The sequence below is a fragment of the Hyperolius riggenbachi genome, chromosome 3 (assembly GCF_040937935.1).
Source record: "Hyperolius riggenbachi isolate aHypRig1 chromosome 3, aHypRig1.pri, whole genome shotgun sequence".
Taxonomy (NCBI): domain Eukaryota; kingdom Metazoa; phylum Chordata; class Amphibia; order Anura; family Hyperoliidae; genus Hyperolius; species Hyperolius riggenbachi.
Window position 1 is genome coordinate 316912642 of NC_090648.1, and position 24418 is coordinate 316937059.

At 45.0% G+C, this 24418-nt stretch overlaps 1 protein-coding gene across 1 annotated transcript in view; it reads left to right on the plus strand.

The window, feature by feature from the left end:
• LEMD3 (LEM domain containing 3) overlaps positions 1–24418 on the plus strand; it is an 87034-nt gene that overhangs the window by 38793 nt on the left and 23823 nt on the right. The window contains exons 5-8 of the mRNA XM_068276756.1: positions 1213–1292; positions 16548–16693; positions 17667–17768; positions 21017–21119. Of these exons, the coding sequence (XP_068132857.1) occupies positions 1213–1292; positions 16548–16693; positions 17667–17768; positions 21017–21119 (431 nt within the window). The remainder of the gene's footprint in view (positions 1–1212; positions 1293–16547; positions 16694–17666; positions 17769–21016; positions 21120–24418) is intronic.

A 24418-nucleotide genomic window follows, 5' to 3' on the forward strand; every position in this document is an offset into this window, starting at 1 on the left:
TTTTTTAGTTATATTTGTCTATCATGTATCACAAGTGTTTCTATGTCTCAGTGCCCTGCTATCTCTTTCATTTTAAAGGCACGAAACACGACCTGATGAAGCGGTTGTATACCGCGAAACGCGTTGTCATTTTAAAGTGCTACAATAAATTCTTATTTTACCCTACCATACGAGAGTGACTACTTACTAAGGTAGGATCTTTCCATATTTCTGAAACAATAATTAGAAAAACTGGCAGTTCCAAAATTGGAGTATATGAATCTAATCCTCATTTAGACCTATAGAATTGGTATATGTATAAACAGATTTACTAAGTCTAAAGTCAGATCTGAAGTACCTCCAAGGGCGCCTCCTACCCTCCCGTGTTAAATAGTTTTTCACATCACTGTACCTATCTTGACAGGATTGGTGGGCACTGGTCTAGTGACAGCTGACTAATAAAAATAACTTGGTGAGGGAGCAAGGGACAGTCTCAATCTCAAAACCCAGTGATTTCTAGATTTAGCTGCATTATTAATAATCAGCTGTGACAAACAGCTGCTAGCTCTATCTTAAAGCGGACCTGAAATCTAGCACAGGAAAGCTGGAAACCGGTGAAATCCACCCTGTGTGTTTGAGAACAGCCTGTTTAATTATCCCTTCTAAGCAAGTAATGAACCTGTGTAATTTGAGCGGTTAACTGTCTACATGTTGGCTCACAACTCGGTAAACACAGGAGCTTAACCCTTTCTGTGCTCCCAGCAAAACAGGAAGTAACCACATGGCAGGATTTATGTGTAAATTGTAATGCAGTGTTTTTCAACCTCCCTGGCATTCAATTTCCCCAGGATTTTTGTGCAAAAAGTGATCTACATAATTTTCATAACTTTTTTTTTTTCTTTTTTTCCCTGTAAGTTGCCAAAATGTGTCAAGCAAGGGTCTAGTATACAGTGCAGGAGAGTATTAACATGTATGCACGTCAATACTGTTCACAGCATGTTTTGTATGGACGTGTATAACCGTCAATACCGATAGGGAGGTTAAAGGTTATTACATGCTGTTGGTTATCTTTTAGAGCAGAGGGGAAGTTTTGAGTTCAGGTCCGTTTTTAAAGCAAATGTGGATTTGAACAGTAACCTTTTTTTTTTTTTTTTCCTGTGTTGATTTTAGACTTGTGTTCATTTGCTGTGTTCCTATATTAAATTATTATAACATGCTTTCTAAATATCCCAGGGTTTAGGTAAACAATATGCCAGTGAGTTTAACAACTGCTTGAGTTGGATTTTACAGTCTGGGAAAGATTTTGGAATAAAGTAAGTACATGTTTTGTTTGTTACATTTTATTTCATGTCTATGCTATTAACTATTGAGAGAACCAGCTGTGAATGGGCATTTTTAAAGCTCCACTCTGGGTAGCAACACTTGAAGTCTTACAGCATACTTATTTAGTTTTCACTACAAAACCTGGTAAAACCACAGAGCCTGCATAAATATTTAGATTAGTTGGGGGACCTCAGAAGCTGTCTAATACAAAATCTGACTTCTCATCATTTTAGTCTTGCATCTTGCTGCCACCCAAGCTTCACAATAGAAAAGCAAGCTGCAATAATCAGCAGGTAGAAACTTGTGTGCCTTGTGGTATAGGGTTAATGACTAATTAGAGAAGTTGTTTTGCCCCAGGAGTCATGGGCTTGTGTCCTGCAAAGCTTTCTGCTTACACTTGAACCAAGTATGCAAATGGGTCGGCACCACCAAAGTGGTATAAAGCTCTTTTTATTCCATGAAGCAGTGACAGACGCTGTTTCAGGCTATGTAGCCCTTTCTCAAACTGCTTAAGACAATATGTGCAAAACCTAGCCACCTTATATACACCCTCAAAGAGGGCGGAAACACTATGAACGGACCTGATGGGAAACAGTAGACACTTACCACGTGTAGCACATGTTATTATGCGCTATATTGCAATCGGCATATCCACATGCGGGTCAGGAAGAGAAGGCCACGAGCGGACATCTAATGGCAACATCCGTGCGCACTGACGTCAGACGCCATGCGCACAGCCAATCCGGAGAGCGCAGACCTGCCGATCAGCCAATGCGGCCGTAGGCAGGTACTAATCACGCCCACCAACGTGGTCATGAGACATGGATTAATAGGAGCCATTCTAATCTGCAAAGTCCGCCCTCCGCAATCTACGCGAAGAGGGCAAGCGACAAACAGGCAAAAGAATCTATTACCCACCAATAGGCTTGCAATACGCAAGCCACATATACAAGCCTACTGGGTCTGACATAATGAGCCTCACCACGCCCCCGTTGCTAAGTAAACAAAGCAACACCCGGGGCTAATAGTTCACAGGCAAAAACCCAATAAAGGCTGGTGGTGGAATGGCAGTGATCCGCATGTGTGTATGCAAAAAGGCACAATTGCGATAAAATTAAAAGATAAGTTACTTACAGTAAACACCCATCAGATCCATATAGCCACATTCTAAAAACATCAGAGCTATTGTAGGACAATCTATAAACAAATACAGAGGAAAAATTAAGATGGTTACACCAGATATCAGAACACAATGAGTTAAATACAAAATCGTAAATCATACTCCCTGTTTAGTCCCCCCGCCCCCATGGTACCCAATTTCCTAATCCAAAAGGCCTCTTTGCGTAGTAATGCTTTATCCCTGTCTGCACCTCTCCAATTAAGCGGAATACTGTCAATTACAGTCACTCTGAGCTGAGAAACCGAATGTCTATATTCATGGAAATGATCCGCTACTGCTAAGGTACAAGATAAATTACGAATATTGGACTTATGAGAAGCTACCCTGTCCTTTTAGACGCTGAGTGGTCTTGCCTATATAGGCAAGGCCACATGGACATTTTAACATATATATTACATATGTGGAATCACAATTGTATAATCCATGGATCCTGAGAGGGGCACAAAGTGAAGGATGTGACACAGTATCTCCCCTTATGACACTATTGCACATGTGGCAATTGAGACAGGGATACATACCACGACGTGTGGTATTCGGGCCAGTGTTCTTAGCTCTTTTGGTACTAATTTTATCACGGACAGTTGGTGCTCGTTTAAATGACATTAGGGGTGGGTACCGAAATTCTGGAACTGACGGGAGTCAGTCCCTGAGAGTATGCCAATGTCTGCGGATGATCTGTGAGATCCCCTCACTGCAGACATTGAAAGTGGAGACAAATGGTAATCTTGGGCTAACTCTCCTAGCACCACCTCCTGTCCATGGTCTGAGGCTGTGTTCAGGATAGCCACGTGCCTTAAATTTGTCCATCTCATGCCCACGTGCATGCCTCATTTGGTCACCACTGACAATCCTATTAACTCGAGACAATTGGCTACATGGGATACTGTCCTTGGTGCTCTGGGGGTGAAAACTATTGTAATGAAGAACAGAATTTCGATCCGTCTCTTTGACATATAGGTCAGTTTTCACACCCCCGTCACCAATGGACACCAAAACGTCCAAAAAAGGGACACTTGTTCTGTCAGCATGTACCGTGAGGCGCACGTGGGCGCAAGAAGCATGGAGCTGATACAAATTCATGCAGCTCGCTCAGTGGCCCCCTCCATACGCAAAAGACGTCATCTATAAATCTCCACCAGCATAGAGCATGCTGGTGGAACAAAGTATTAGTATAAACAAAGGCCTCTTCAAAGAGGCCCATAAATAGATTTGCGTAGGAGGGGGCCACATTCGAGCCCATCGCTGTACCACGACGCTGTAGATAATATGCTCCTGAAAAGGAAAAGTAATTAAATTTCAACACCATTTCCAAAAGGGAAATGGCGAACCGGCGTTGTTCTAACGTAAGATCTGTACACGTCATCAGGTACCAATCGACCGCCTCCACACCTCCATCATCATGTGGGATGGAGGTGTAGAGGCTCAACATCCATTGTCACCAAAAAGATCCCATCCTCAACAATAGACAACCCTCGCAACTTCTCCAGAAACATGGATGTATCCTTGAGATATGAAGGAATATTTTGAACAATCGGCTGTAACAGGCCATCTAGAAACTTGGCGAGGGGCACAAAAATGGACCCAATACCCGCCACAATGGGTCTTCCGGGTGGCCTGTCAAGTCTCTTGTGGATCTTTGGTAAAATATATAATTGAGGTGTAATAGGATGATCCTCCCTAAGGAATCGGAACAAACCCAAATCAATGAGACCTTTTTGCAATGCTTCATTTAATACTAGATCTATTTTGTTGCGTATCATATTGATGGGATCAAAAGCAATGGGTTCATAAACAGCCTCATCAGTTAACTGACGATACACCTCAGCCTCATACATACTCGTATCCATCACCACCACTGCCCCACCCTTATCAGCAGGGCGGACAGTGATGGCTGGATTATTTTGTAGTGAGTCAAGGGCCCTACGCTGTGACAGTGTCAAATTATGCTGTACACGGAACGTGCCCTTAGAGAAACTACACTCTAGTTTCTTAAGATCATCCTGGACCTTATTCACAAATGCATCAATAACAGGATGACTTGGGGGGGATAAAAGAACTTGGGTTGCGCAATCCCAAGGTCTTAAGTTCAAACCGTCCCTCCACTGTATTAGCTGAGGTAGGAAACTGAGGAAGAGTCGCAAAAAACTGCTTAAGCTTGATTGTTCTGAAAAAACGGTACAGTTCCTGATCAAGTGTGAAGAAATCTGGAAAATTTGTCGGGCAAAACGACAGGCCGAGTTCCAATACATCAGTCTCATCTTTAGACAGGCAGTACGAGGATATGTTGACCACAAGAGAGTCCCCTACTTTCTTGGTCGCAGGATCCGAGGACTGGCTTGCTGGGGTGGCCTTTTTGCTCCTCCTGTGCCTGCGGCCGCCCCTCCGTCTCCTCCTGCAGCTCCCACGTTTGGGGAGACATCTGAATCGACATTGGGGGAGTCTGAGGGCGACCCGGCATCTGATCCACAAGCTGGAACTCGAGGTTTACGACCTCTAGGGGGCTTACCCCCTTTGGGTATAGGTCGACGTGGCTTGGATTGACGTTGCCATGTATATACGTATCCCGACACGTAATCAGATGAATCACGTGTAAATTTGCCCCTCTTTTCATTTTGAATCGCTTTCTCAAATGTCTCCATCTTGTTATCGAAGCCATCCATATAACTTTGAAACTCATCTGGGGAAAGGATATCTTTAAATTTGTATGGTCAGGAGGTTCAATTTAGCATCAAGAACCGGTAGCTCCTGGTGGATACGCACAATGGTGTGGAGCATAGCATCAAAAGATGCCTTGTTCCATATTCGCTCCCATACCTTTGTAAAAGCTGTATCGGTTAGAAACATTATAGGTGCCACCTGAGATCTTATAGCTCTCGGAATTCTCCGCACCCTACAATATTCCCCGAGAGTCTTAGCATGTAAATGCAAATTGATACGTCTTTTCTTGATCATCTCAAATTCTCGTTGTATGAGCTTGGCATCAGGAGTTTGCAAGAAGTCCACTTCATTCGCATCCAAAGCCAGAATCTCAGATGCCTGCTGCTCACTGTAGACAAAGGTATCTGGTGCTGACACCTGCTCTGTAGTAGTCATTGTGCTTCACTGCCAGAGGCACAGCCTAGAATCCAAAGTGTCAAATGGTAGGAGCACCAATGAACGCTGAGGGTGTGCCCAGACCCCTGCCCCAGTGCCTCTTGGGGCCCTCTGAAGTCAAGTATGCAAATGGGTCGGCACCACCAAAGTGGTATAAAGCTCTTTTATTCCATGAAGCAGTGACAGACGCTGTTTCAGGCTATGTAGCCCTTTCTCAAACTGCTTATGACAATATGTGCAAAACCTAGCCACCTTATATACACCCTCAAAGAGGGCGGAAACACTATGAACGGACCTGATGGGAAACAGTAGACACTTACCACGTGTAGCACATGTTATTATGCGCTATATTGCAATCGGCATATCCACATGCGGGTCAGGAAGTAACCGATTTTAGGAAAGGCACACCTTGCCGTGAGTAGTTGGGTGCACAACCTTGACGTGGAAGCAACATCAGTTCAATACGATCAATTCAAGGTCGGTCGGCACACCAATTCAAGTTCCCAAGTACATTTATTGAATGCACAGCATGACAATTGTTTCGGGGCCACGGAGGGTCCCCTTCATCAGATAAGTGCAGACATATGAGTGATACAAAATCCAAGCACATTTATATATGAACTAACAGTGATCAATCACCAGGCATCAGAAGAGAAAAGATCCTCCCCCTCAATTACCATACATAATCTAATTACAATGCATCAATATCACAGTGAAATCAACAATCTTTGCCCCATAACTGACCTGTATGATTAGTAGCTTCAGATCAGAGTGTGCATCCGCCCCATCGTGTCCACCATCCTCAGCGAGTCCATGGTGTAAATATTGGGGACTGCAAAATAACAGTTTGCAATCAAAATCCGCGCTGTCCGCCGCCCATAGCACAAATCAGCCGTTAGGGTGAGAAAATGAAAACAAAAGGGGAAATAAACAGAAAGAAAGGAGATGCCAATAATATAGATTCTTGTTTGTTCAGAGTATAGAGTTGTGTAGTATGCGTGGGCACCTCAGCCGCCCTCTGAATATCTAATTCACATGCTGCACTGTTTTTGTTTCATATATGTTTGGCATCTCCTTTCTTTCTGTTTATTTCCCCTTTTGTTTTCATTTTCTCACCCTTCCCCACCCTCTCTTTGTCCTCCCATTGCTGCATATCCTTATTCTTTTCTCTCCTCTCTCTTTGTTTACCATATGTATTAGATGGCAGCAGTGCCACCTGTTTTTGATATATTACCCATCCCATCGTGTCCCTCTCTTACACAGTTGGCTATGGGGTAACTATGGTTACCCAGAGCGGAGACGAGTAGGCAGGGTGGCAGCGCGTATTGCCGCGCCCCCAGCCAATGGAGAGCCTTTCGGCCGTGGAGGGCAGTGATGTCCGTGCGGACCACGCCCACCGCTCGTACTTGGTGCACTGAGCTGTCACCATTCCAGTTATGCGCATGATTGGCCGTGTCAGCCGTTAGGTTGCTGGCAGGGCCACGCCCACCGCTTCGTTCCAGCGCGATGCCACAGCTCTGCTGCGCAGAGCTGTAACCACTCCTAGCCGCGTTCTGATTGGCCATGGCGGTCTGCCTGTCAGGTTGCCATGGACACTTCCGGGTATGGTACTATCAGCCTAACGGCTGATTTGTGCTATGGGCGGCGGACAGCGCGGATTTTGATTGCAAACTGTTATTTTGCAGTCCCCAATATTTACACCATGGACTCGCTGAGGATGGTGGACACGATGGGGCGGATGCACACTCTGATCTGAAGCTACTAATCATACAGGTCAGTTATGGGGCAAAGATTGTTGATTTCACTGTGATATTGATGCATTGTAATTAGATTATGTATGGTAATTGAGGGGGAGGATCTTTTCTCTTCTGATGCCTGGTGATTGATCACTGTTGGTTCATATATAAATGTGCTTGGATTTTGTATCACTCATATGTCTGCACTTATCTGATGAAGGGGACCCTCCGTGGCCCCGAAACAATTGTCATGCTGTGCATTCAATAAATGTACTTGGGAACTTGAATTGGTGTGCCGACCGACCTTGAATTGATCACATGCGGGTCAGGAAGAGAAGAAGGCCACGAGCGGACATCTAATGGCAACATCCGTGCGCACTGACGTCAGACGCCATGCGCACAGCCAATCCGGAGAGCGCAGACCTGCCGATCAGCCAATGCGGCCGTAGGCAGGTACTAATCACGCCCACCAACGTGGTCATGAGACATGGACCAATAGGAGCCATTCTAATCTGCAAAGTCCGCCCGCCGCAACCTACGCGAAGAGGGCGAGCGACAAACAGGCAAAAGAATCTATTACCCACCAATAGGCTTGCAATACGCAAGCCACATATACAAGCCTACTGGGCCACATATACAAGCCTACCTCGTACTGCCTGTCTAAAGATGAGACTGATGTATTGGAACTCGGCCTGTCGTTTTGCCCGACAAATTTTCCAGATTTCTTCACACTTGATCAGGAACTGTACAGTTTTTTCAGAACAATCAAGCTTAAGCAGTTTTTTGCGACTCTTCCTCAGTTTCCTACCTCAGCTAATACAGTGGAGGAACGGTTTGAACTTAAGACCTTGGGATTGCGCAACCCAAGTTCTTTTATCCCCCCCAAGTCATCCTGTTATTGATGCATTTGTGAATAAGGTCCAGGATGATCTTAAGAAACTAGAGTGTAGTTTCTCTAAGGGCACGTTCCGTGTACAGCATAATTTGACACTGTCACAGCGTAGGGCCCTTGACTCACTACAAAATAATCCAGCCATCACTGTCCGCCCTGCTGATAAGGGTGGGGCAGTGGTGGTGATGGATACGAGTATGTATGAGGCTGAGGTGTATCGTCAGTTAACTGATGTGGCTGTTTATGAACCCATTGCTTTTGATCCCATCAATATGATACGCAACAAAATAGATCTAGTATTAAATGAAGCATTGCAAAAAGGTCTCATTGATTTGGGTTTGTTCCGATTCCTTAGGGAGGATCATCCTATTACACCTCAATTATATATTTTACCAAAGATCCACAAGAGACTTGACAGGCCACCCGGAAGACCCATTGTGGCGGGTATTGGGTCCATTTTTGTGCCCCTCGCCAAGTTTCTAGATGGCCTGTTACAGCCGATTGTTCAAAATATTCCTTCATATCTCAAGGATACATCCATGTTTCTGGAGAAGTTGCGAGGGTTGTCTATTGTTGAGGATGGGATCTTTTTGGTGACAATGGATGTTGAGCCTCTACACCTCCATCCCACATGATGATGGAGGTGTGGAGGCTGTCGATTGGTACCTGATGACGTGTACAGATCTTACGTTAGAACAACGCCGGTTCGCCATTTCCCTTTTGGAAATGGTGTTGAAATTTAATTACTTTTCCTTTTCAGGAGCATATTATCTACAGCGTCGTGGTACAGCGATGGGCTCGAATGTGGCCCCCTCCTACGCAAATCTATTTATGGGCCTCTTTGAAGAGGCCTTTGTTTATACTAATACTTTGTTCCACCAGCATGCTCTATGCTGGTGGAGATTTATAGTTGACGTCTTTTGCGTATGGAGGGGGCCACTGAGCGAGCTGCATGAATTTGTATCTCAGCTCCATGCTTCTTGCGCCCACGTGCGCCTCACGGTACATGCTGACAGAACAAGTGTCCCTTTTTTTGGACGTTTTGGTGTCCATTGGTGACGGGGGTGTGAAAACTGACCTATATGTCAAAGAGACGGATCGAAATTCTGTTCTTCATTACAATAGTTTTCACCCCCAGAGCACCAAGGACAGTATCCCATGTAGCCAATTGTCTCGAGTTAATAGGATTGTCAGTGGTGACCAAATGAGGCATGCACGTGGGCATGAGATGATGGACAAGTTTAAGGCACGTGGCTATCCTGAACACAGCCTCAGACCAAGGACAGGAGGTGGTGCTAGGAGAGTTGGCCCAAGATTACCATTTGTCTCCACTTTCAATGTCTGCAGTGAGGGGATCTCACAGATCATCCGCAGACATTGGCATACTCTCAGGAACTGACTCCCGTCAGTTCCAGAATTTCGGTACCCACCCCTAATGTCATTTAAACGAGCACCAACTGTCCATGATAAAATTAGTACCAAAAGAGCTAAGAACACTGGCCCGAATACCACACGTCGTGGTATGTATCCCTGTCTCAATTGCCACATGTGCAATAGTGTCATAAGGGGAGATACTGTGTCACATCCTTCACTTTGTGCCCCTCTCAAGATCCATGGATTATACAATTGTGATTCCACATATGTAATATATATGTTAAAATGTCCATGTGGCCTTGCCTATATAGGCAAGACCACTCAGCGTCTAAAAGGACAGGGTAGCTTCTCATAAGTCCAATATTCGTAATTTATCTTGTACCTTAGCAGTAGCGGATCATTTCCATGAATATAGACATTCGGTTTCTCAGCTCAGAGTGACTGTAATTGACAGTATTCCGCTTAATTGGAGAGGTGCAGACAGGGATAAAGCATTACTACGCAAAGAGGCCTTTTGGATTAGGAAATTGGGTACCATGGGGGCGGGGGGACTAAACAGGGAGTATGATTTACGATTTTGTATTTAACTCATTGTGTTCTGATATCTGGTGTAACCATCTTAATTTTTCCTCTGTATTTGTTTATAGATTGTCCTACAATAGCTCTGTTTTTAGAATGTTGCTATACGGATGTGATGGGCGTTTACTGTAAGTAACTTTTATCTTTTAATTTTATCGCAATTGTGCCTTTTTGCATACACACATGCGGATCACTGCCATTCCACCACCAGCCTTTATTGGGTTTTTGCCTGTGAACTATTAGCCCCGGGTGTTGCTTTGTTTACTTAGCAACGGGGGCGTGGTGAGGCTCATTATGTCAGACCCAGTAGGCTTGTATATGTGGCTTGCGTATTGCAAGCCTATTGGTGGTTAATAGATTCTTTTGCCTGTTTGTCGCTTGCCCTCTTCGCGTAGGTTGCGGAGGGCGGACTTTGCAGATTAGAATGGCTCCTATTGGTCCATGTCTCATGACCACGTTGGTGGGCGTGATTAGTACCTGCCTACGGCCGCATTGGCTGATCGGCAGGTCTGCGCTCTCCGGATTGGCTGTGCGCATGGCGTCTGACGTCAGTGCGCACGGATGTTGCCATTAGATGTCCGCTCGTGGCCTTCTTCTCTTCCTGACCCGCATGTGGATATGCCGATTGCAATATAGCGCATAATAGCATGTGCTACACGTAATTGTCTACTGTTTCCCATCAGGTCCGTTCATAGTGTTTCCGCCCTCTTTGAGGGTGTATATAAGGTGGCTAGGTTTTGCACATATTGTCTTAAGCAGTTTGAGAAAGGGCTACATAGCCTGAAACCGCGTCTGTCACTGCTTCATGGAATAAAGAGCTTTATACCACTTTGGTGGTGCCGACCCATTTGCATACTTGACTTCAGAGGGCCCCAAGAGGCACTGGGGCAGGGGTCTGGGCACACCCTCAGCGTTCATTGGTGCTCCTACCATTTGACACTTTACACTTGAACCAGTCATGAAGCCTCTCTTCAGAATGCAGCCAGTCATGATAAACCCCCTCGCATCTTTAATTTGAGTGGCTCCAATACCTCCGCTGGCTATACTTGGCACTCTTCTCTCCACTCTCCTTTGATTTTGCAGCAAGTAGGCCCACTGTGATCTGCACTACAAGTGAAAGTAGCCTGTACTGCACTCCGCACGCTAACAGGAGTGTCATCCCTAACAAGGAAAGCGATACCCAGGAGTGTGTACAATCCTGTGGGAGGACTGTGACGATACTTTTATCGGTGATTGCAAAGTGGAAGTGGTCATACAAATGTTGTCAGGCATCAACTCACTTGAAACCAGCCTGAAAAGAGCAGCTGACTATAGGTTTCACACTGACATATGATGCATGCACCGGCCCCGTTTACTTTATACAGAGTCAGCGACACGTAGGGGTCAGAAACCAGTTTACTATAACAGAAGTTATATTATATCCAAGTTTACTATACCAGGCGTTCCCATAGACTTATTAGGAGATTGGCCGGGACCAGGAGAGGTAGTTTACTATACCCAAATGTTTATTATAACGAGGTTAACCTGTAACTGTAAGCAAGTTGGTTCAGTGAAAGATTAAGGTATGGCTTTCATGTATTTTTGGCAGCACCTTTGACAGCTTTGGGTGTATATTTTTAATGAACTGAAGCAGCAGATAAGGCATCCCCCCACAATGTCACTCTGCAGTGTTTCTGCTGTTGTCGGTGACAAATGCGTAGGCCAATCATGGATAGATTTTAATGCCACATTTGTCAGAAGAATTAGATTAGCACCCATCAAACGCACATAGCAGGACATCAGCCCATCTTCAGCTCTACTGTGCTACTGCCACATCAAGATGCATTCAAATCCATATAGCAACAGCTGGCAAGCACAAGTAAGATCAATGCATAAACTGCTTTTGCACAGGAGGCCCCCAGGCAGCTGGTGCTTTCCCTACTATGGATTTTAATGAATCTGTCTTAGATTATCAACCTTAACATAAAACATTTGCTTATATGTGTTTAGATGATCTGAATTGGTTATTTGGTTGTGCAATTGGATTCACAAGGAGCTAGGCAACAGACATCACAGCTGTGTGATCCAGAGCTCAGAAACCATTTTATGGGAATCTTATGAGCAGGTTTGGAAAACTTTTTCAACTTCATAAGACAGGAAAAGGATGTAAAAGATATTCATAAAGTTAAGAATGCCAGTTAGCAGTGTTCAAACTTTTATAAAGAAGTATTGGTGTTTTGTTAATAAGCCACAGTCAGTTAGACCAATATAAATTTCAGCCAGGAGAATTTGCCAATAAAAATCCACAATTCACTACAGTTGACATCCAGGCTTCTCTACAGTAATGTGTGGATGTTTCAAGATGCACAATTAGGGGGCACTTGAAGAAAAATCGGCTGCATGGTCAAGTTGCCTGTGTCACAAAACAGCCCGCTTAAAATATGCAAAACCACACCTAATCGAGCATCAGAACTGAAGAAAAAGGTAATTTGGAATGAGACCAAAATGTAACTTTATGATCGTAACCATAGACTTTTTGGAGAGGAGACAATAAGGCCTGTAGTGAAAAGTACACCATCCCTGCTGTGAAGCATGGAGGTGGATCTCTGATGTGTTGGTGGTGCGTGAGAGCTACAGCAGCACCTGGAACTTGGTCAGACTTCATGTCAAATTAATGCAGCATGTTACCAGAGAAAATGGAAGACAATATGCACTCGCCAGCCTGGAAGTTCCACCTGGAAGTATTTAGAATAAGAATAGTGGAGTTGAGTTCTCTCTTGTTCTCTGTTCCAGGGCCTCTTTATCAAGTGATTCTGAACTGCGCATACCCAGTGAAAGTGCTTGTTCCTCTTCTTTCTTTTGTGCACAAGCACTTCTTTTAACTGAGTATGCATGGGTTGGAACTCATGCAGGGATCGTTCAACTGATTAGCAAGTCTAATGCTGGGGATACACGGGTCGACCGGCGGCTCGATTAGCCGCCGGATCGACCCCAGCCGCGTCCCCGCGGATCGATTACCGATCGCCCTCGCCGGCGCTTCCTTATCAGCGCTCGATTCCCTGCTAGTGTCCGCAGGCAGGAATCGAGCGGGCGGGGGTCGAGTGGCTTGATCGGGCCAGCTGAATATTATCAGCTGGCCGGATCAGCTGGTCGATACACGGTACAGAAACGTACCGTGTATCCCCAGCATAATATTAAGGGGTTGTGAATGGAAAGGATCATGAGCAGGGGTGTCGGCAGCAGGTAATCTATCTTAATTAATCATGGGCTTAATCCACTGTCATTTTCACTTCAGGGAGTACTTTACTTTGTTTTCTTTAATTATTGTGTTACTTTGAGATGTCTCATAGTTTGATTTGAATCCTATTAAAATGTGTTTTGACTGATTACTCATGATCTCCTTAAAGTGTACATGAGAGGAGATAAACAGATTAATATATTTACCTGGGGCTTCCTCTAGCCCCATGTACTCAGTGGGCTCCCTTACCGTCCTCCCACCCTGCTCTGTTTGTCTTCAGTCTTCTCCATTAGGAAGGCGTCAGGTGGGCTACACTGCGCAAGCCTGGCCACGCGTCTGCTCCTGTCCCTGAGAGCGTTCTGCGCCAGGGCAGTACTATCTGCACAAGGACACTCCTGCAGACGGGAGCGTGCTGGGGCTGCACATGCACGTAGCAGACAGGCTGGTACAACTGAAGCCTTCCTAACAGAGAAGATTGAAGACTAACTGAACCGCCCGGGAGGACAGCAAGGGAGCCCACAGAGGACATGAGGCTAGAGGAAGCCTCAGGTAAGTATAAATTCTTCTATCTAATGGGTACCTAAGTCAAAAGTAGAATAGAATCGATACTTAAGGGTTCTTCACCACCCCTAGGGGTGGTTCAGTTCTTCTGCAATCTCTCCTGGTAAAAGGCTCCAGTTGTGCTGTACTGTGCATGCACAGCTGCATGCGTACCTCCATCAGGCTCCTGACCCTGGGAGCATTCTGCACCTGCGCAGTACTACGTGCACAGGCGCAGAATGCTCCCAGCGACGGGAGTGTGAGGATGTGGCTGGCCCGCACATGTGCAGTGTAGCTTGACTGGAGCCTATTAATGGGGGAGATTGCAGATCAACTGAGCCACCCAGGAGGACAGTAAAGGGAGTACAAAGGGCTGGAGAAGCCCCAGGTAAGTATCCATTCTTTACTCATATTTGTCTCAGAAAAATTTAAAGAATGGCACAAAAGTCTGTTAGGGCATTTCAAGGGCACAACTGTAGCTGGTTATTGGCAACATCAGTATATCAAATACTTCAAAAATGGTCCACTACACAGAGAATTGAATTTGTGCATGTGTGCATTAAACATCAAGTGAACACCTGACATAACTGGCTAAGAAAATTTGGCCTAATTGGCTATTCATGAGGCAATGCTAATGCAAATATGCATGAGCATTGCCAGCGCCGGGGAGAGCTGTTCGCACCCACCTCCCAATATTTAAAAACAGGCACTTACCTTAACGTCCATTGCGTTCTGCTACTGAGCATAGCTTGGGTGCAACACATTTGAAAAATAAAGGAATGAAGCATGTGTCGCACTGAGCTTTGGAGCTCAGGGCTGGCTCACACACAGCATTCCAAGGGGGGGGGGCAGGCGCAGACGGCCCACTCTAGGGCTCACACCACCTGGAATGAGCCATCCACCACCCGCCTCCAAAGGGGGGATAGAAATGAACCACTACACAGAGAATTGAATGTGTGCAGTGAACACCTGACATAACTGGCTTTGGGGCATTGGTTTTTGACCCTGCATAAGTTGGCATGCGAATGCATATTTGCATGAGCATTGCCTCATGAATAGCCATCTAGGACAAATTTGCTTAGCCAGATATGTCAGGTGTTCACTTGGTGTTTAATGCACACATTCAATTCTCTGTGTAGTACTTCAAAAATGGTGACCATTATTTAGTTTAAAATTGTGAATAACAGTTTCTGTATTTTAATATGCCTAAATTCTGACACTGTTCAGTGTTCTCCCCAGAAATATTTTCCAGCCGGGTGGCATGGAAAAGTAGCCGGGTGGTGAAGTAAGGTCACGATGCTTGCTACTGGGTTGTCTGGCGATCAGCAAAGAGCTGGAAAATCCCCTGAAAAGCAGTCCAGTGTGAATGGGGCCTTAGTGCCATAGCCCCAGCATCACATATATGACTGTGACAATGACCAGACATCATTCACCACGCATGCTATGTACATGACTCCTGCTGCTGTACACACACTAGAAGGAGGAGAACAGTGCGGACTAAAGCTGATCACACAGGCAGACACCAGGGGTGGTGAGAACCCCAGAGGGGAATTTAGCAAAAACAAGGCTAACTTAATTTGTGAGCATACAAGTTAGATTTTCTTTATAATGCTTAGTACATACAATGCAATTTTCATTCAGATTGGTGTTCAAATTGATTATTTCCGACAGGTCTGATCTGATTTTTGATTGTTTTTCTGATCGATTTTGTATAGAAGTGATCAGAACGAGTGGAAATCAGATTAGACCTGTCGGAAATAATCAAATTGACTGTTAATCTGACAGAAAATTGCATCGTTGTGTACTAAGCATAACAGCTGAGACAAGACAGCTAAACTAAACATTTAGCCATTCATGTGCAGATTGTGAAAGCTGGATGTTGCAACGATATAACTGAACAATCAGAGAAAGACATTTGGTAGTTTGTGATAAAGTGCAGGGACAGCAGTGTTATGTGTATGTAGTGAGACAGGAGCCAGAGTGAATGCCAAGTACCAGGCTCCTCTTGCAGCTGGCTGTAAAATGCTTATTTCTCATGACATCTTTTGCAGTGTTTAATGGGGTATATTCCGAATGTGTTGTGAATTCTTAATGCTTGAACTAATTTAGAGTAAATAAACTTTTTGATGTGTTAATGAGTCCACGCTTTAAAGCTTATTTGATGAATGAAAGGGGGATAGGGGGCCTTGTACTTCTGCACTGATAAGGAGAGGAGGAGGGGAGCTTCTGCCCACTGCAGTGGCCGGGGAGATAAATGATTTACCAGAAGGAATTCAAGACCTTTCTGCTTCTTCTGTGTACGGCCGCTCACCAGCACCTTCATAGTTCCCGCAGTTCCGGCTCATCCGCGCTGTGCTCAGTTCTTGTGCTTTCCCCGCCCCTCCACCACGCTGATAGGAAGGAGGAGAGGGGGGAGGCTGCAAACTGCTCTGACAGAGCGCTGCTGTGTTAATGTGAACATCAAAAAGTTTCAGCCTTGCAAAAGGCTATGTAAATAATCCGGGTGGTCAAATGAATCACCTGGGCGGCTAAATGATTCACCCGGGCGGCGCGCCCACTTGAAAGGCTCTGGGGAGATCACTGCTGTTTAATGCTCCATTTCAAAATGAATTCACCGTTGCATTTTTTTAATAGGTGTTCTGGGGACAAAGAAGGTGGTGATGTGTTAAATGTAAACGATGTAAAGTACTTGGAATCCACACGGCCACAAATGTCCTTCCTATGTCGCATTCAACGCGCAGTTGTTACTGTAGCCTACAGACTGTCATTGTTGCCTTTAGGTAATTTTTTTTCACTTTTTAAATTTTTTTTTATTTTAGTGCTTTTATTTACTCATTGTAATATACTGTATTTTTCGGAATATAAGACGCTCCGGAATATGACGCACCTAGGTTTAGAGGATAAAAATGAGGGGAAAAAATAAAACATTAAACCTAGGTGCGTCCATGGTGCAGGAGCGTCTTGTGGATCTCTTCCCCCCCCCCCCCCCCCCCTCCCCAAGCTCTATCTAAGCTACAGTAAAACCTTGCTGCCTCACTAACTACCCTACAGTAACTCCTGCTGCCCCATTAGCTACACCAACCCCCTGCCATCCCCACCAGCTCAATTAACCACATCAATTACCTCCATTAATCAGCACTACTAATTACAGCTACAGTAATATTTATACAGAAATCAAAATCTGCAACAAAACTACAAGCAGATACAATGTACAGACTGTAGGAATAGGTAAAGGTAACAAGTCTTACAATTTTGAGGAGCAGGTGTCCTTGTGGGAGAGGGCCAGTGAAGTGGGCTGTGGGATCAGTGCCCATCCAAAGCACCAGCAGTAGAGGCTGAAGGAGGCAAGGGGGTAATGTCCAGGTCACAGCCAGAGCAGGTGGAGGGGGATACCCCTTTCTCCTATCTGCAGAGAGTGACTTCTTAATCCTGAGTGGGGACCGGTTAATCTCCTCACCTGCTTATACAGTGGTTGCCTGGAGGTAACCGTGGATTGTTAGTGTAAATTTGTACTCATTTCACCATACCCAATTGTCACATACTTACTACACTACATTGGGCTCTCGGTTCTCCTTTGTTTACAAAAACAGGCTTGATTTTCTTGCATTGGGCAATCCCCCAGATACGATTTTACAACAAATTCATCTGTTATAATGGAGTTCACTAAATTTTCTCATCCTAATTTCATTTAAATAATCTTCACTAATTTCCAATTACACTACATATAACCATCTTAATTGTTTGTTTCTGCAGGCCTTGCTTTGGTTTGGGCAGTTTATCGATATGTGAAATATCGCTGGGCACAAGAAGAGGAGGAAACTAAGCAAATGTATGACATGGTTGTGAAAATCATAGGTATGCATTAACTAAGTTCTGATGCTATGACCTTACACAAAAAAGCTTAAATTCCTTCACAAGGAAATTCAAGATACAGTTAGGTCCATACAGATTAGCACAGAAACAAGTATTTTTCTAATTTTGGTTCTGTACATTACATCAATGAATTTTAAATGAAACTCCTGCGTTGTTACCTCACATTTTTATGCATTTACCCCACTGAATGAAAGCTGAAAGTCTGCACTTTCTACTGCATCGGAGTTGTTTCATTTAAACTCTTGAGGGCCACAGTTTTTGTTTTTTTGTTTTGTTTTGTTAAATACAGCCTGCCAGGTCAGCTCCAATCGCGGCTGGCAGGCTAATCTGTGTGCAGTGCAGGGAACTTGCGCAAGTGCACGATCCTTGCAAATCGCGGCTCTCGTGAGGTCACGCCTGGTGTCTGAGGAACGAGAGAGCCACTCTGCTGCCGTCATCCTGCGTTAGGTGGTCCCAGAGTGGTTACAATTCATTGTGGTAATGTACAGGACCAAAACTGGATAAAAGTGGTCTCTGTCCAAATATTTATGGACCTAACTGTAACAGCATAATACAGCAAGGCAATCGATCGGTTAGAGATGGGGGTTTATTATATTTCAGTAGAAATCCATCCAGCATAAAAATTCCAGGCATCGTACTGCCTGATAGTGTAAAAGTGGATCCAAGATAAACTTTTACACATTTCATAATTGTGCCCACTACATATATTACAAGCCTAATACTATTTTTTTTTTTTTTTTATACCCTTATTCCCTATAAACTATAAACAAGCCTCGCCCACAACTCCTCCAGCACCTAGGCACTCTGTGACCCATGTAGCAAGTGTTCATGGGAGCTCAGTCTGGGGAGGAGGAGGCGGCGTTACCAGCCAGATATTTCAGAGGCAAGAGAGGGGAGGAAAAGGGAGAGGTGTTTTCACAGGCTGAGGGGTGGAGATGCAGATTGCGGTGTAATAACAATCAGAATATGGCTGCTCTCATTGTATCACAGGAAGAAGAAATAATCATATACCGTTGAAGCGGTTTACAGCTAGATTTACTGTGTAAACCATCTAAACTTTAGATAAGATATATAGACAAGTTACTTGTTATAGTTAGTTTTTCATCTCGGATCCACGTTAAGTGACCATCAAACCTCTCATCCTTTCTCCCCGCCTGCTTGCTTGAAGATTTTCCAGCATGTCCAATGACCCCTACGATCAATAAACAGGCCAAAATCAATCAGATATAGTAGAAACAATAGATGCATAGTGCATCAATTGGCTATGAAAATTAATATATGAAGGCCTAGTTTTAATGCGGTGTATGAGTTTATTCAACAGAATCCATGAGGAGATTGTATGTGTGCATTTGTGGTTTTTTTTTTTTTTATTTTATTATGCAGTGTTTGAAGCTGTACTTAAATTGACACCCTTTGAGGCCTTGTTCACATTGCGTCCCGTTTGCGTGGGTGTTTTTTGACACTTTTTTTTGTGTCTTTTCACTTCCTGACGTCAGTCAGGAAGTGAACTCTTTGATCCGGAAAATAAATACGATGTATTTATTCATAAATGCGCACGCAATTGCTGCACAAAACGATTTTGTGAGTGTTTTCCTATACCTTCCATTGAGGAGGAAACTACTCAAAAATGGCCCATGCACCACTTTTTTTTTCTGAGTGGATCGGAAACAAACCACTTAGATGTGAACTTTCTCGCAGGGCTGTAGAGTCGGAGTCGGGGCAATTTTGGGTGCCTGGAGTGGGGAAAAAATGCTCCGACTCCTAATATCTCTATCTCTCTCTATCTATCTATCTATATCCGTCTATGCTGTGACAGTGTTCTCCCCAGAATTTTTTTCCAGCCGGGTGGCATGAAAAAGTAGCCGGGTGGGTTGAGATGAAAATGCAGGGCAACTCTGCTTACAGCATAGGAGGAGGTGAGCCGATGACAGCCGGGTGGTCACCAAATCTAGCTGGGTGGAGCACCCGGCTAAAAGAGCCTGGGGAGAACACTGTAAGAATAAAGCCTGCTGTGTAGCTGTGTCACTAATAGAGATGGTCAATGAGATGGAAATAATTCTGCATTGATGCTGATTTATGCAAATGTACGCACTCTTTGCTCATGAAATCAAATAATTTGACATGTTTTTAAAATTTGGTTTGGGGACTACAAATTAAAGGGTACCTGAGACGGATGAAAAGTAAAGTTTTTATACATACCTGGGGGCTTCCTCCAGCCCCCTTCAGGCCAATCAGTCCCTCCCTGTCCTCCACCACCTTGATCCTCTGCTATGAGTCCTGGTAATTCAGCCAGTCAGCGCAGTCCAGCCACGTGCCACTCCCACAGCCAGGAACATTCTGCACCTGCGCAATAGCGCTGCACAGGTGTAGTATGCTCCTGGCGGCGGAGTGTGTGCATGCGCACTACACCCGACAGGCTCAAGTACCTGGACTCCTAGCAGAAGATCCAGGTGGTGGAGGAGGACAACGAGGGACTGATTATCCTGAAGGCGGCTGGAGGAAGCCCCAGGTATGTATAAAACTTTAATTTCATCTGTCTCAGGTTTACTTTGTTACACAGTAGTACTATACTCTACATATGCACTCCCCACAGAGCTGCAGGGAATCCACTGAGAATGTTGTGCACATTGAACACAGAGGTGTTGTCTGTCACCCATAAACCTTGTTCAGATTGTGCATGAAGAATGTGTAATAGAGGAAGAATCTCCTCATTCCCCTGTAGAGTACCTGCACATCATTCTTACATGCACCCACCCTTACATTGCCTAGGGCCTGATAGATGTTCTTTGTTCCGGTTTGTACCTTTTACAAGTACTCTTACCAAGGACTAGTTTTAGTCTAAAGGGAATAAATATAGTATTTTACATATCCTTCTCACTTCAGTTGTCTTGTAAAATTCCTAAGAGTTGGCAGTTAGAGACGAATTTCACGTTACATACTTTTAATCAACAAAATTGTAACATGCAAATTAGAGGAGTCGGGATTCGAGGAGTCTGAGTCGGTGGAATCCTAAACTGAGTCGTCTGAGTCAGTGGAATCCTAAACTGAGGAGTCGGTGGATTTTTGGACCGACTCCACAGCTCTGCTTTCTCGTAGAGAAGCATGGCGCAAGTGCTTTCAGGGCGATCTTGAAAATCGCCAGCGCTTAAAAATGTCAAACGCACCTAGTGTGAACGAGCCCTAAAAGTAGATAATATGCACACAGTTTTAACTCCTTTTTTCTTTTTCAGATGTTCTAAAAAGTCACAATGAAGCTTGCCAAGAAAACAAAGAGCTAGAGCCATACACTCCAATCTCACATGTGAGAGATTCCTTGATCCCGCCTGCTGACAGGTTGGTGTTCATGATCAAAGTCAATCTAAAAAAATAAAATGCTCACCCTAGTAACTAATATTTGTGGTCTTAGTGATGGAATTCACTCAGGTCGTGATGGGATTTGCACAGAGATGATTTGCAAATTTAGTAGTGATGCACTGTGGGACACCTCAGAGCTCCAACCTGAAAAATCACAAATACTTTGTTTTTAAGAAGGCAAACTTCTGATTTGCATTGCATTTCAGTGAGGAGGCTTTTAAAGTCTCTTTCAGTCCCTTACACACTCCTAGGAGTTCTGGTTCTCATGAGCTTGCTGGGCAATCTATAATTCTTGGTGTTTCAAGTTTTACCCTATAGAGCCATATTAACCACCCTGGCGTTCTATTAAGATCGCCAGGGCAGCTGCATGAGGGTTTTTTTTAAATAAAAAAAAAAATATTTCATGCAGCCAACTGAAAGTTGGCTGCATGAAAGCCCACTAGATGGCGCTCCGGAGGCGTTCTTCTGATCGCCTCCGGCGCCCAGAATAAACAAGGAAGGCCGCAATGAGCGGCCTTCCTTGTTTTGCTTAGATCGTCGCCATAGCGACGAGCGGAGTGACGTCATGGACGTCAGCCGACGTCCTGACGTCTGCCGCCTCCGATCCAGCCCTTAGCGCTGGCCGGAACTATTTGTTCCGGCTGCGCAGGGCTCAGGCGGCTGGGGGGACCCTCTTTCGCCGCTGCTCGCGGCGGATCGCCGCAGAGCGGCGGCGATCGGGCAGCACACGCGGCTGGCAAAGTGCCGGCTGCGTGTGCTGCTCTTTATTTCATGTAAATCGGCCCAGCAGGGCCTGAGCGGCACCCTCTGGCGGTAATGGACGAGCTGAGCTCGTCCATACCGCTAAGGTGGTTAATCCATGCCACACACTGATGAGGATCAACCAATCTGAAACAGTCTGCATGCATATTAGATTAAATTGACTCTAATATTAACAAGCTCACACATCATTCCATTCCAGTGGGTCTGGAGGTGTGTTTAGCTACCAGGGACAGCAAAGAGATGGTTTGCATTTTCTGCAGTGATGCACTGTGCGACATCTCAGAGCTCACTCCAACCTAAATAATCACAAAAGCCTTTTAAGAAGGTAGATGTCTGTTAAACTCTTCAAAAGTAGGGAGGATTCAATTACCTTCTTGTATTTGCATCGTAGCTTGTTACTGTAGGTTAAAAGAAAAAAAACGGAAAAAAAATCCCACAATCTACCTCACACTGCACAGTTCCTGCAGTTGGGCAAAGGCACACAGACCAGGGTAAAAAAAATGGACATATAGTGAACTATTTTTAGAAAAAGACTACATATATTTTTGAAGCTTTATTTTTTTGCATGTTAGAACTGTTTTTTTTTTTTTTTTTTTTTTTACATGTTTACTTTATATAGTACTTTGTATTAAATATTTGGATTGCAGAACGAATTATCTGAGTTTCCGTTAATCCTTATGGGGAAATTTTGGTTTGATATGAGCGTGGTTTGGATTACAAGCATGTTTCTAGAATTAATTATGCGCGTAAACCAAGGTTCCACAGTATTCTCTTTAAAATAAAAATGTATCACATCTTAAAGGGAAGGTTCAGGGACACCTTGCAAAAAATAAAAATCGATATCCACTTACCTGGGGCTTCCTCCAGCCCGTGGCAGGCAGGAGGTGCCCTCGCCGCCGCTCCAGAGGCTTCCGGTCGTCTTCGGTGGCCGACCTGGCCAGGCCGGCTGCCAGGTCAGGCTCTTCTGCGCTCCAAGGCCCGGCACTTCTGCGTCCCACGCCGGCGCGCTGATGTCATCGGACGTCCGCCGGGCTGTACTGCGCAGGCGCAGTAGTTCTGCGCCTGCGCAGTACAGCCCGGCGGACATCCGCTGACGTCAGCGCGCCCGCGTGGGACGCAGAAGAGCCCGACCTGGCAGCCGGCCTGGCCAGGTCGGGTCGGCCACCGAAGACGACCGGAAGCCTCTGGAGCGGCGGCGAGGGCACCTCCTGCCTGCCACGGGCTGGAGGAAGCCCCAGGTAAGGGGATATTGATTTTTTATTTTTTGCAAGGTGTCCCTGAACCTTCCCTTTAAGTAAAATGAACACTTTTGAAATGTACTAAAATACTGACTGTCAGCTGTACGTTGCAACTACGCACCAGACTTTTTAAAGTTATACATATATTCTATACTCTATCTATCTCTTTCCTGTGTACACATCAGATATACAGTCAGTCACATATGTACCCATATTTTTTGGATTATAAGACTCACCTCGGTTTTAGGGGCACTACACTAAACCCTGCTAGCCCCCCAGCTGCACTACACTATCCCATGCTGCCATCCCAGCTGCACTACGACTGCAGGGAAGCTCTCACCTGATCTAGCTGGTGCACTCGTCTCCTCCTGCAGCTGATGAGGATTCCCATCTGGTGCAATCACAGCACAGGGCTCCACCCACCAGTTTTTCTGCCCGTGCAAACACATGGGGACATCCACTGCCAGATGCTGCTCTCTGCATAACTGGGAGTCGGGGACGCATTGCCTTCAGGCCATCCAGTAAGAGGGCATCCGTACGGTACCCTCTGAGGACAGGTGTGCAGTGTGGCAGAGGGCAGTGTTTGGCATGATGTCATGATTTGTTTGCACAGGATGAGTAGCTGTTGGTTGGAGCCTCGAGTTGTGACTGCATCAACCTCATGCGTTTTTAGAGCTGCTCTCTGCCACGTGCCACAAAAATACAGTATATTTGATCATGCACACTGGGTGACTGCTTTATTGCAGCAGTACAAGTACTTTGTTTCCATTGGTTTATATTTTAGTTTTTGTAGGCAATTTGCTGCTGCTATTACAGTACAATTTGTTATAGTAAACTCTATTAGTAAACTTAGTCCTCAGGTCCCAGCAAGTCTCTGCATAAATAATGTATGACCAATTCTGATATAGTAAACTACTTTTTCCTGGTGCCTTTGAGTTTACTATAAAGGTATTCTACTGTATTTTAATCTGTAAGGAGTAGGCATGCTCAAATAACAAATTTGGATGAAATCCGAATTGGTGGTGTTCGGATTTCATCCGGTTCATTAAATCTCCTGTGCGGGTGGGCGAGGGGGGTGAATCTTACCCATCGGGCGTCTTCTTCGCTCCGTCCCTTGGTGCCTCCCACGATGCATTCCAAGTGCGTCACATGACTATAAACGCTTCCTCCTTCAACCCGGAAGGAGGAAGTGTTTGTAATCACGTGACCGTGGCTTGGAATGCATCGTGGGAGGCGCCAAGGGGCGGAGCGAAGAAGACGCCCGATGGGTAAGATTAA